The sequence below is a fragment of the Acomys russatus genome, chromosome 15 (assembly GCF_903995435.1).
Source record: "Acomys russatus chromosome 15, mAcoRus1.1, whole genome shotgun sequence".
Lineage (NCBI taxonomy): Eukaryota > Metazoa > Chordata > Mammalia > Rodentia > Muridae > Acomys > Acomys russatus.
The window spans coordinates 61,651,425-61,665,520 of record NC_067151.1 but is presented as its reverse complement, the minus strand read 5'-3'; the positions used below and the strand labels follow the sequence as shown (position 1 = coordinate 61,665,520).

At 45.3% G+C, this 14,096-nt stretch overlaps 1 protein-coding gene across 2 annotated transcripts in view; it reads right to left on the bottom strand.

The window, feature by feature from the left end:
* LOC127199429 (GON-4-like protein) overlaps positions 1–12,142 on the bottom strand; it is a 65,764-nt gene extending 53,622 nt beyond the window's left edge. For both annotated transcript variants that reach the window (XM_051157492.1, XM_051157493.1), the window contains exons 1-2: positions 11,431–12,142; positions 4,586–4,777 (exon numbers count right to left, since the gene is read on the bottom strand). In XM_051157492.1, coding sequence (XP_051013449.1) covers positions 4,586–4,777; positions 11,431–11,935 — 697 coding nt within the window. In that variant the 5' untranslated portion in view covers positions 11,936–12,142. The remainder of the gene's footprint in view (positions 1–4,585; positions 4,778–11,430) is intronic.
* Positions 12,143–14,096: the final 1,954 nt, after the last annotated feature.

The window sequence follows — 14,096 nt, the reverse complement described above, 5'->3', positions numbered from 1 at the left end:
AGAAGAGCATGGTTAGATGTACAGGGACTTGAGTTTGAATCCTAGAACAACCAAAAAATAAATAAATAAAAGAATAAATAAAACGTTTTTGAGACAAAGTATCACCCAGGTTTTCTTTGAACTTGCTATAGACAGTAGGAAAGGGAAAGAACTCTGAGTCTTTATCTCCTGAGCACTAATACATGTCCCACCATGTCTCCTGTGTTCAGTACTAGAGCCCAGGTTTGTGCATACTAGGCAGGACCTCAACCAATTGAGCTATATCCTAGCCCCAAAACTATATGACTTATACACACACACACACAAAACAATTTTGTGATTCTAGGTGAAGTGACACGTTACTGAAAGCATAGAACAAAAATAAAACAGTTCTGCATACATGTAATCCAGGGTCTCACACAGAAGCTGTATTGCTAAGTTCATGGCCAACTTGGTTTACACACGATCAGAGCCAGCCCTAACCACAAGAAACCCTGTCTCCAGCTGGGCATGATGGCACAGGCCTTTAATCTCAGCACTCAGGAGTTTGAAGCCAGCCTGGTCTATAAAGCGAGTCCAGGACAGTCAAGGCTACACAGAGAAACCCTGTCTCAAGAAACAAAAACAAACAAACAAACAAAAAGAGCTGGGAAGAATAGCATTGATAATATTGAAGTATTATTTCTATTACAAAATATAAAAATATGGGCTGGGCATGGTGGCGCACGCCTTTAATCCCAGCACTCGGAAGGCAGAGGCAGGTGGATCTCTGTGAATTTGAGGTCAGCCTGGTCTACAAAGTGAGTCCAGGACAGCCATGGCAACACAGAGAAACCATCTTGGAATAAATAAAAAAACTAACTAACTAACAAATGTAAGCCATGAGCCTATATTCTATATGTAAAATCTTAACTAGCTGTGGTAGCATACATGTGTTAGTAATCCCAGCACTCAGACAGAGCACTATGAATTCAAGATCAGCCTGCAACACAAATCAAGACTGACTCAAAAGACAAAAAGGTCCCGACAAGCCTTACAGAACAACTCTTCTTTCTTTCCTTTGCCAGGGTCTTAATACACTGCACAGACTGAACTGAAAATCAAGGTAGGGCTGGAGAGATGGCTCAGAGGTTAAGAGCACTGGTTGCTCTTCCAAAGGTCCTGAGTTCAATTCCCAGCAACCACATGGTGGCTCACAACCATCTATAATGAGATCTGATGCCCTCTTCTGGTGTGCAGGTGTACATGCAGGCAGAGCACTGTATACATAATAAATAAAGCTTTAAAAAAAGAAAAAAAGAAAATCAAGACAATTCTCTGCCTCAATCTCCTAAATGCCAGCATTGTATGTGTGTGCCACCCTTTCCACAAAAAAACTCCATTTATGAAAAAGAAATCAGAAGGAAAAAGACTTACCATTAGAACCACATAATTAACAGTTCAGACTAAAATGACTGGTAAAGACTTAGAGGCGTGTCCCTGTCAAACTGTGCCCTGAAGGTTTGCCGTCATGGAAACCCTTACCAGTAACAACCTGCACTGACATCACGTCCACTCTCAGGGGGCACTGGAGGAGGTATCTACTTTCTGAGGCACTCTTACACAAATGCAGAACTGAAATCTGAGCATGAGAGAACACCAGAGGGAAAAATCCACAGGCGCAAGATCCTACAAACAACCAGATGTTCCACACTCCCCACAGGGGAACCTGGCAAGGTAGTTTACACGTGTAATCCCAGCACTCAGAAGAGAAGGAAGTAGGAAAATCTCAGCAACTTCAAGGTTGTGGGGTATATGGTGAGTTCCAGCCAGGGACACAGAGTAAGACCCTATTCAAAACAAATAATTTGTGATCTCAAGGCCAGCCTGGTCTACAAAGCAGGAAAGCCAAGGTTACACAAAGTTACACAAAGCGAAACTCTGTGGGGGAGGGGTATAAGGCTACTGAGATGGCTCAGCACTTTCCACCAAGCCTGACTGCCTGACTGATCTCCAGGACCCACACAGAAGTACAGGACTGACTTCTGACTTCTGCAAGCTGTCCTCTGACCTCCACATTGCTGTCATGGAGCACAGTCACATGCCTGAGTGGGCACAAACACATACACAATCCCCCCAGGTTGTTCTCTGACCACCATGTTCATGCCACAGAGCAACCCACACACACATACACATACAAACACTGAATAACATAGTTTAAAAAAACAACTGGAGGAAGAATAAAGTAACTAAAGACAAGAAAGAGTGAAGACAACTAAGGACCATAACTAAGTGAAATGTTAGGTCCAAGACTGAACTGAAACAAAAAAGACAGCTACTAGAAAAAGAGTGGAGAAATACAAAAGAAAGTAGGTTACTCGGGAGCCTACGTTCTGGCTCTCACACAACAGCAAGAATGCTTGCTTGTCACTCCAGCTTTCACAAGGCAGAGCCTTTCCATAACCCTAAGTCTAGCTTGGACTACACAATGAGATCAAAAAACAAAACAAAACCCAAGTAAGTAGGATGGCTGAACAGGTAAGGGCAGCTACCATGAAGGCCTGATGACCTGAGTAGAATACTCAGATCCCACAGTGGAAGGAGAGAACTCAGGGTTCTGTAGGGACCTCCATCATGGATGTCAGTATACATTCACTGCAAAACGCGCGCGCGCGCACACACACACACACACACACACACACACACACACACGCTAATAATAAACAAAGTAGTCTGGTCTGTCTACAACAAATCAAACAGGCTCTATGAATGAAAAAAAGTTTAAGCAATTAAGAAGTTATTTGGGGGCTGGAGAGATGGCTCAGCAGTTAAGAGCACTGTCTACTCTTCCAAAGGCTCTGAGTTCAATTCCCAGCCCCACATGGTAGCTCACAAGCATCTATACTGGTATTTGATATCCTCTTCTGGTATGCAAGTGTTCATGCAGATAGAGGACTCATATATGTAAAATAAATAAATAAATTTTTTTAAAAAAGAAGTTATTTGGGTTTTGTTTTATTTTGTTTGCTTTTTTGGGGTTTTTTTGGTTTTTCAAGATAGGGTCTCTCTGTGTAGCCTTGGCTGTCCTGAACTTGATTTATAGACCAGGCTGGCCTCAAACTCACAGCAATCTGCCAGCCTCAGCTTCCCGAGTGCTGTAATTAAAGGCCTGTACCACCAGGCCCAGTAAGAAGTTATTTGTTTTTAATAAGTGGTACTAGAATAAAAACCTATAACCATCCATTCTGACCACTGAAAACAATTTATTTATTTGTTTGCTTGTTTATTTATTTATTTGGGTTGTTTGTAACACACCTTTAATCCCAGCACTCAGGTGGCAGAGGCAGGTGGAACTCTGAATTTGAGGCCAGCCTAATCTACATAGTAAGTTCCAAGACAGCCAGGGCTACATAACAGAGACCTTATCTCAAAATAAATAAATAAATATATAAATAAATCCCAGTGAAAGGGAAACTAAGGCAGATTATATTAAATTTGAGGACAGCTAAACTCTCCAAGTGAAATTGTACTTCAAAAAAAATTTAGGGCTGGAGAGATGGCTCAGTGGTTAAGGGCACTGTCTGCTCTTCCAGAGGTCCTGAGTTTGATTCCCAACAACCACATGGTGGCTCACAACCATCTGTAATGTAATCTGATGTCCTCTTCTGGCCTGCAGGTGTACATAGAGCGTCATATACAGTAAATAAATAAAATCTAAAAAAATTTCAAAATTTTAAAAAACAAAAAACCACTTTCAGCTTAACAACAGACAGCACAACAGTGACCATTTCTCCAAAGGAGATAAAGCGTGGGCATGCACTCCCTGCCACCTCAGTGCACACCACCGCACACCTGCAATGCACTCCCTGCCACCTCAGTGCACACCACCGCACACCTGCAATGCGCTCCCTGCCACCTCAGTGCACACCACTGCACACCTGCAACAACAGGGGAGGTCTTGAAGTCTTCAGAGTGCTAGTGCCTGTGCAGACCAGGAGGCAAGCACGCAGGCAGCAAGGACGGAAGTTACTAACGCACCTCTCAGGCACTTATCGACTTACTTACTCACTCCCCCAGGCCTCGACTGGTGGGATCCCAGGCAGGCAGCACCATGCCTGACCAACACTCCTAATTACCAACCAAGAAAAAATTAAAATGCTGGTAAGATGGCTCCGGGGGTAAGATGCTTTAAGGCAAGCATGCAAAAGTTCTAGGTTTAATTCCCAAAGCAAGAAGAAAAATGAAAATCAAAATACTCAAACAACAATAAAAATAAGCAATTGGCTATTTTAGACAGTATGAATGAGTTTCATACATACAACGTTGAGTGGAAAACAACCACCAAGAAGAAATACATCTATTCCATTCATCTTATGAGGACAGAGGTTGAATGAACACTGTTAGAGGTCAGGATTTACTACTAAATCCAAGTGTAACTAGGAGCGGAAAGGGAAGACAAGGTTGATTCTCCGTAGAGACCCCAGATGCTGCCACTATCCCGACAGAACACTCTCTGACATGTGCGGTCGCTACACAGGTACTGCACACTTCATCAGTCTAGTCTTTTGGTCCTCTACAATTGTTTTTGCTTTGTTTTGTTTTCATTACAAAGAAAAAGAAAGCCTACCCGTTGGAATAAAGAGTCCAGCATCCTCCATCTCCTCCTCAGCTTGGTGAACCGGAGCTCCGAGTGGCTTTTCTTGAGGAAAGGCGGAAGCATCCAGCTGGAATGCTCTCCTAGGCTGGGCTCCTGGCTTTGCAGACTGGCTGCCTGATGACAGCAAGGGTAACTCCCCTCCAGAATGCATCTGAAGTTTCCCTAGAAGAATCGCAAACACTACACTCTGCTGTTCTTCACCATGTGCTACTACTGCCAAAGCCGCACCTTTCCTAGGACCCTCCGGTCCGCACCTTCATGAAGTATACTGTACACACAGGCTTTGCCTGCTCTTCAGGACAGCCTCCCAAAGCAAACGATGAAACGAACACACAGATCCAAGCTACTCGTCTCTAATTCACAGAATAAATGAGGTAACTGCTATGGTATTTTGAGTTAAAGTATGTTTTAAACTGTGTGTTTTCCTAAGAAAAAGGAGACCACGAGTTGGGGACTTAGTTCAATAATAAAGTGCTAGCCTAGTACAGATGACAGCTCTGGGTTCAGTTCACAGCACCAAGAAAACAAAACTCAGATCATTATAGGGTAGGGGGTATCAGATGACAAAGGGACAGTTATTTAGAGTTGACCATTAACACATCAACTATCAATGATATAAAAATGTCCGAAATAGGAGCTGGAGAGACAACTTAGAGATTAAGAGTACTGGTGGTTCTTTGGTTCTTGCAGAGGACCCAAGTTCAACTCCCAGAACCCATACTGCAGCTCACAACTACCTGTAATTCCAGTTCCAGGTGACCTTAATGCCAGACCTCTTCAGGCATAAGGCATGCACCTGGTATACAGACACGCTTGTAGGCAAAACACCCACAAACACTGTGTTGGTTTGAATGAGAATGAGCCCCACAGGCTCATATCTGCATGCTTAGCCCCAGGTGGTGGACTGCTTGAGAAAAATTCCATGGCGCCCGCCTTGAATCCCAGCATTCAGGAGGCAGAAGCTCGTGGATCTCTGTGAGTTCAAGGCCTACAAAGCAAGTCCAGGACACTCAGGACAAGAGAAACTCTGTCTCAAAAAACTAAAAAAAAGAGGGGGAAAAAGAGAAGGATTCCAAAGGTTAGGAAGTGTGGCCTTATTGGAAGGAGCATGTCACTGGGCTGGGCTCTGAGATTTCACAAAAGCCCATACCAAGTGCAGTGGCTCTCTGCCTGCTTGTGGATCAGGATTGTAAAGTCCTCAGATATGGCAACTGCACCGAACTGCCACACAGCCTATCCTGACAATAATGGACTAACCCTTTGAAACTGTAAGTAAGCCTCAGTTAAATACTTTCTTTAATAAGAGCTGCCTTCATCATGGTGTCTCCTCACAACAATAGAAAGCCTAAATAAGACACAAAACCATAAATGTCTGAGGCATACCAGCAGACACCTGTAACCCTAGCGCTGGGGAGGTTAAGGCAGCGGAACAGTGAGTGAACGTAAAGCTTAGGCTACATGGTGAGAGTAAGTCTCAAGAAAATAAAAGCAAAGCAAATATCCCTGACTCTGTAATCAATTTTACAGAGCAAATGAGCAAATATACCATGAATCATTAAATATTTACTCTCCAAAAGAAACATTAAAAAAAGAAAATCAAGCTGTCAAGGCAGGAGTTCTGTGATGTGACTGTGATCCCAACACTTGGGAAGCCAAATGGAGAGGAGCACTATAAATTGGAGGCCAGTCTAATCTATACAGAGTTTCAGGAGAAAGAAGACAAAAATCAAGTTGTCATAGAAAGACTGCAAGTAGGCTAGGTAGCACATACATGCCTTTTAGTCCCAGCATTAGGGAGGCAGAAGATAGATGTCTGTGAAATTCCTGCCAGTCTGGACTCTAAAGTGAGGCTGGAGAGAGGGAATGGGGGGGGGGCGTGCTCCAGCCAGCTGTCCGCTGGGCTCCAGACTGTCATGGGCACTCACACATACATGCACACGGACAAACAGCCAAGCCTGCCATGCCTTTAACCCCGCACTCAGGAGGTGAAGACACGCAGATCTCTATAAAGGCCAGCGTGGTCTACAGAGTGAGTTGCGGGCACCAAAGCTATACAGTGAGACCCTGTCTTTAAATTTTACTTGTTTGTTTGTTTGTTTGTTTGTTTGGCCAGTCCAGTGCAGTAGTGACAAGAGGGAAACTATGGGAGATCAATTTGTAACAGAATGTGAACAATCAGTTGAGACAACTACCTTCAGATCAGCCAAAAAGAAAGAAAGTTTGACAGTGAGGGGCAGGAGAGAGCTCAGCGGTCAGGGCTGTTCTTCTGGAGAACCTGGGTTCAATTCCCAGCTCCCGCATGGCAGCTCACAACTGTCTGTAACTCCAGGTCCAGAAGATCTGATACCTTCTCACAGACGTACATGCAGACAAAATACCAATGCATAAAAATTATAAAAGTTAAAATTTTGAAAGTGAAAATAAATATAAAAAGAAAATACTGGTTTGTTTGTTTGTCTGTTTTAAAGAGAAAAGACTACATCAATATTTTCATATACAGAAAATATCTCTGAGATATACCAAGGAGTCACTACATGGGAATCAGAGGTAAAGACTTGAGGTCAGGAGGCAGAACAGGGACTGGAGCGGTGTTCATGCCTGTAAACCCAGCACTAGGGTGCAAAAGGTGGGAGCATCAGAAGTTCAAAGCCAGCCTAGACTACATACAGAGTTCAAGCCCAGCCTGAGCTCCTAAGACTGTCTCAAAAAAGGAAACCAAATTACTTGTGACTTTCCTCACTTGAAACACACACCCTGTGGCCACTGAGGTGGCTCTGGAGGGTAAGAACATTGGCAGCCTACCTAAAGATCAAGCTAGCTTCCCAGCACTCACATGGCAGAACACAAGTGTCCTTAACTCCAGTTCCAGGGATCCAACACCCCTTCTGGCCTCTGTGGGCATGAATGTGGTGCATACACACATGCAGGTAAAACATACTCACCCACTTAAAAAGCAAAACAACGACCAAAAAAACAAAAACAAAAATACCAGCATACCTAGACACAGTGATGCACACCTGTAATTCCAGAGCCAAAGCTAAGAAAGGGTGGGGGCCCTTCCCCCCCCTCCCCTTTTTGAGACAGGGTTTCTCTGTGTAGCCTTAGCTATCCTAGACTCGCTTTGTAGAACAGGCTGGCCTTGAACTCACAGTGATCCACCTGCCTCTGCCTCCCAATGGGTAACCATTATTAAATAACTATCTTATGAGCTCTTACCTCCAAGGAGAAAACATAAGCATATCCTTTATATTTTCTGAACTATTATCATATTGATATCTTCAGTATCAATTAGTACAAACATGTTCCTAAATTAGAGCATTACCCCACTAAAAAAGAAAAAAGCCTTGTTTTAAATAATGGCTCAATCACTTTCGATCCCACCTCCCTATATTTATAGAGCCTGGGGCTACACATGGGGCAACAAGCTATAGGCTAGTTAACAAGGACTGCAGTTAAGTGCTTCCCTAAAGCAGGGCTGTAGTAACTGACACGGTGCATCCCAACCCTAACTTCTACTCAAATTCTTTTTCTCTTTGTTTCCTGAGTGATTAACATGATCATATTTCACCTTATAATTTGTTAACATACCGGCAGTACTTAGCTCGGGGGTTGAACAACCCTTTGTTGTTGAATGCCCCTCTCATGGAGGTCGCACACTAGACATCCTGCATGTCAGAGATTTACATTACAACTCATAACAGCAGCAACATTACAGTTATGGAGTGGCAATAAAATAATTTTATGGTTGGGATTCACCACAACATGAGGAACTGTATTAAAAAGTAGCAGCATTAGGAAGGCTGAGAGCCACTGGTGAATATGTTATCCACCGACTACTTTCATGCTATCAGTTTTTGTTCTTAGGTTAGAGTAGACAAGTTAAACTATATTCTGAATGAAGTTTTTCCTTCTCTGTCTCTCTCCCTTCACTATTCCCTTTCCCCTCAGTCTTGCCTAAGCCCTTCCTTCCATTTGGGCACTGGAGACGCAGGTAGAGTTAGGGTGCCTGCTCACTATGCACAAAGGAAGCTCTGAATTCAACTCCCAGAACAACTTGAAAACAGTGAGATAGGCAAGAGCCGTGGAAAGAGATTCACAGCAGGCACTGATCTTCTAAATGGCTTGAGTTTGGATGGGCCAGCTCACAACCACCTGCAACTCTAGCTACTCCAGGAGGCTGCTGGGACAATCCCTGGAACCCAGTCCTGGGACTGTCTTGGCAACATTAAGGAAGGGCAGATAGACACTGTGGTCTACAAACATAGTTTAATAATGTAACAACTGGCCAGGCGGTGGTGGAGCATACCTACAATTCCCCCACTTGGGAGACAGAGGCAGGCAGATCGCTGTGAGTTAGAGGGCAGCCTGGTCTACAAAAGTAAGTCCAGGACAGTCAAGGCTACACAGAGAAACTCTGTCTCGAGAAAAAAGAAATAATGTAACAGCTGCAGTAAAATGCTGACTTTCATCAAGTATGTATCTTTTCTGTATTTCTTCACTCTTTCTAGAATCAGTATGATGCTGGTTTCGTAACTAGTAAATCAAAATGATGAGCCAAGTGTAGGTAGATCACATTTGCAATTTCCACACATGGGGCTGAGGCAGGAGGACTGCTTCAAGTTGGAGGCCAATCTGGCCTACACTGAGTTTGAAGTCAATCTAGGCTAGAGTGATACCTAGTCACAAAAAAAAGTTACTTAGCCTGGCGTGGTCGTGCAGGCCTTTAATCCCAGCACTCAGGAGGCAGAGGCAAGCAGATCGCTGTGAGTTCGAGGACAGCCTGGTCTACAAAGGGAGTCCAGGACAACTAAGGCTACACAGAGAAACCCTGTCTTGACAAACCAAAAAAAGAAAAGAAAAAAAAAAGTTACTTGAAAACAGGGTTGGGCACGGTGGCAGGGCACCTTGATCCCAGCTCTCAGAAGGCAGAGGCTAGAGAGCCCTATGAGTTTGACACAGTGAGGTTTGTTTTTGTGGGTTTTATTTGTTTGCTTGTGTAGAACTGGCAGGCCTCAAACTCACAGAGATCCATCTGCTTCTGCCTCCCAAATGCTGGGATTAAAGGCCTGAGCCACCACACCTGGTGGGTGACACAGTGAGTTTTGACTTCAGCTTGGGCTACACAGCTAGTCCCAGTTCAGTCTAATAGAGATAGAGAAACTTTGTTTCAGAAAAAGAAGAGAGAGAGCCAGCTCCAGCAAGTCAGAGAGACAGAGTGAGAACACTCCCACATGGCAGCTCATGGCTCTCTATAACTCCAGTTCCAGGAGATATGGTGCTGGCTTCTGGCTTCTGTATAGTAGATGGAGGGTGTCAGGGATTGTGCCAGGCCTAGAGGGGCAAGCCTGTACTTCAGCATGTGGGAGGATCAGAAGTTCAAGGCCATTCTTGCATGAAAGCTCAGTTTGGCTTTGTTTGAGACAGGGTCTTACTGCGTGGTTGTTGTGGACTATGAGAAGGGAGGATTGAGATAGCACTTCTCACCAAGACTTAAGACTTGACTTGGATCCCAGGAACCCACATGGTGAAGAAGAGAATCAACCCCCAACAGTCGTTCTCTGATCTGCACATTCCCACCTCAGCACACACCCATCCCCCACCCTCCCCCACTACACACATATGCACACACAAAATAAATAAAAACAGGATTTAAAAGACAGAGAAAATCAAAATAGTATACAGTTTTAACTAATAATTTTGAATAGTTACAATTATGAGTGAACACGTGCACACACACACACACACACACACCACTGAGGGTCAAATTGAGGGCCATGAAAATGTAAGCAAGAGCCCCCTACAACTGACCCATGTCCCACACACCCCAGCCCTTATCTTCTGACATACTGCACTGCTCTGTAATCTGTCTTCAAATTCACATATAATAACCAAAAACTTAAGCAGGTACGTATTGGAAAATATCAAAAATCTAAAAATAAAATTCATCCTTTTTTATGGTAGCACAGTATGTAATTACCGTAATTTTAGCACAAAGAAGGTAGAAGCAAGAGGACAGGCAGGGCTACAAAGAGAATTCCAGACCAGCCTGAGCGATAATGGAAGACCTTGTCTCTAAAACCCAAAACAATTTTTTTCTTTTTTTGTTTTGTTTTGTTTCTTTGAGACAAGGTCTCTCTGTGTAGCCTAGGCTGTCCTGGACTCAGTTTGTAGACCAGGCTGGCCTCGAACTCACAGTGATCCGCCTGCCTCTGCCTCCCCAATGCTGGGATTAAAGGAGTGTACCACCACACCTGGCAGAATTTTTTTAAGATTTTTAAAGATTTTTTTAAAAGATTTATTTATCACTTTATCACATACACAGTGTTCTGCCTGCATGTATGCCTGCGCACAAAAAGAGGGGAGGCAGAGGCAGGCAGATCTCTGTGAGTTCCAGGTCAGCCTGGTCTACAAAGAGAGTTCCAGAGCTATCACACGGAGAAACCTTGCCTCAGAAAAACAAAAAACAGAAAAACAAAAAACTTCTGCCCTCTCCCATGAGGCCCACTTTATGAGTACACAACTAATAGACTGTCGGGTCTCCAGATACGCACAATAAAGCTTGAAAGGAAAAAGCTGGAGAGATGGCTCAGTAATTAAGAACACTTGTTGATATTGCCGGGAACCCAGGTTTGACTCCCAACACCCAGATGATGGCTCACAACCATTTGTTAATGTCAGTTCCAGAGGTTCTGCCATCCTCCTCTGGTTAGTCACATAATGTAACAGTCACAGCTGTTACACAGAGATACCTTCCCTGGAAAAACCAAAAAAAAAAAATAAAGAGCAAGTGGGCAACCAAGAACTTTCGCCCTTACCTCCTTCCGCCTTGACTTCTTCACCAGGCTCTCCAGGAGGAGGTTCACCTACAACAGGATGATCCACGGGGTCTTCCCTGTTAACCAGCCCAGACTTGAGAATTTTCTTCCCTTTCCTTGAGGCAGTGGCCTGCAGTCTCCCTTTATCCGTGTGGACAGAAAGGGAATGGGAAGACTCCAAGGAAGGAAGGGTGACTTCCTGAGAGACGGCCACATCAACAGCTTCCAGAACTGGTGCATTTACACGCTGGGCGAGCATCTTAGGGCTTAAAGATGGCTCCTCCACGCTGAGCTGGTTTGCTACCTCATGCATGGTGTGCACTTCAGGGCACGCTGCACTGTCATGACCCTGACCCCAGGACAGTGCCTCTGACCCGGAGTCTCTGAGCTGGTCCGATTCTGGCTTCACAGCTGTCTCTAGATCTAAGGCATCACCCTCCTGGTCATCCTGCTGCTGCAGCCCAGACTCTGTCACCACAGACCTTCTCTTTTTACAGGGCAGCATTTTATACGTCTCACTTCTGTCCCATCCTAGAAGCACAAAAAGCAAATCCTTGTCACCTCAGTAGTAATGACAGTAACGACACTGACTCTGTTGTCATCTCATGCTGCCCACATTTGAACACGAGCGTGGTATTCCACACCAAACGCCTACGATTTCTAGGGGAGGATGAGAAACTGACCACAGTAGCTCAACTCAAAAGTTCACACTGAAGAGTATCCTGCTACCTTGACTAAGTGATGCCTTAACCTCTTACGTTCCTGTTACTTCAAGCTTCGTGTCATCTTGCAGACCTCTTCCCAGTCTAGGAAGAGAGGCAGGTGGATCTCCCTGAGTTCAAAGCCAGACTAGCCTGGGACTGGCCACCTGCACTCACGTTCACATGCTGACACACAGACACGTGATCAGAAATTTTCAAATTAAATCTTACAGCATCGCATGTCACTTCTGTAGCTTTGTCTTCATCCTGCAGAGCTACGGAGTCAGTGAAGAAAGGGAATCCTTAACTGGTGTCTCCAGGATACAGCACTCTGTGGGTAAGGCAGACACTCGATGACTGTTCCCTAAAGAGAAGAATGAATGAATGAATGAAAAGTGAGGCCTAAGCCGGGCGTGGTGGCCCACGCCTTTAATCCCAGCACTCGGGAGGCAGAGGCGGGCGGATCACTGTGAGTTCGAGGCCAGCCTGGTCTACAAAGCAAGTCCATGATGGCCAAGGCTACACAGAGAAACCCTGTCTTGAAAAACCAAAAAAAAAAAAGAAGTAAGTCTCTGGCCAAGGCTACACAGAGAAACCCTGTCTCGAAAAACCAAAAAAAAAAAAAAAAAAAAAAAAAGAAAAGAAAAGTGAGGCCTAAACAACGCGGTGCTGCACTTGGACCAAGCATTAAGCATTTACATAGATAGTGGAAGGTGACTTCCAACTTGCTATGTATCTCAGAGTGATCTCGCAGGTGTGATCCAGCTGCCCCCCACTTACAGGTGTTTCCACCACGCCTCGTTTTATGAGTTAGGAACCCTGAGCTTTTATGCACGTAAGGCAAGCATTTTTACCATCTTGACTGTAGCCTGTGTTACAGCCTTCTATGCACGAAAACCCTTACTTTCATCAATAGGCACAAAAACAAAATAAGCATCATCGGCAACCTTCGAGTCTGAAAGACCACACAACAGGCCCAGAGAAAACTTAAGTCAGACTTTCATCTATAAAACGAATCTTAAGAGCCGGGCGTGGTGGCCCACGCCTTTAATCCCAGCACTCGGGAGGCAGAGGCGGGCGGATCACTGTGAGTTCGAGGCCAGCCTGGTCTACAAAGCGAGTCCAGGACAGCCAAGGCTACACAGAGAAAGCCTGTCTCGAAAAACAAAAAAACAAACAAAGAAAACGAATCTTAAACTGGATGCTGTGTTTGCACGCCTGTAATCCCAGCAGTTAGGGAGGCAGAGGCAAGTGGCTCTCTGTTGAGTTGGAGGCCAACCTCACAAAGTGAGGCCATGAACAGCCCAGGATACACAGAAAAACCCTGTCTCGAGGGGGGGAAGGAGGTAATCTCAAGCCTCCACAATTCACCTTCTTTAGGGCATTAAGGGAGGCCCATTGCCCTAAAAGCCTGGGTTCTTGTATACCCCAACAGAAGTATCGTTGGTCCTGTCAGAGACAGCGGTAAATGAGTAAGGAGGGCAGTGGGGAAATTCTAGACGATTCCTTTATTTCACGGATGAATTCTTCAAGTTCAGGGATCGGGGAGCAGCTAGAAGCTGTTCAATCAGAACTGTGCGGGAATCGCTCCAAGCTATCCAAACTACATTCGCGCCAAGAGTCTGCTCCTTGGAGGCGAGGAGAGGCTGACCAACTGAGTGAACGGACGCCAACGCGCGAGCAGCCAGACCCCAGGCATCCCCCTCTCGGAAAAACATTTCACAGGGAGTCCTCAGCTGCGCTCTCCACCTCGGCGCTCAAGCCTGGCCCAGGTCCGCACCGCCACTCACACCCCCGCTACCCCGATTGCCCTCACGCATCGCGCACCCAGCCTCGGAGCAGACGCCCCTCATCCTGGGCTGCCTCCGCCCGGGAACCCCAAGTCTACCGTGCCTCTTCCCGCCCCACCGCACACTACCCAGTACCCTCACACAGGCCGGCCAGATCCCGCGGAAACGCGCTACA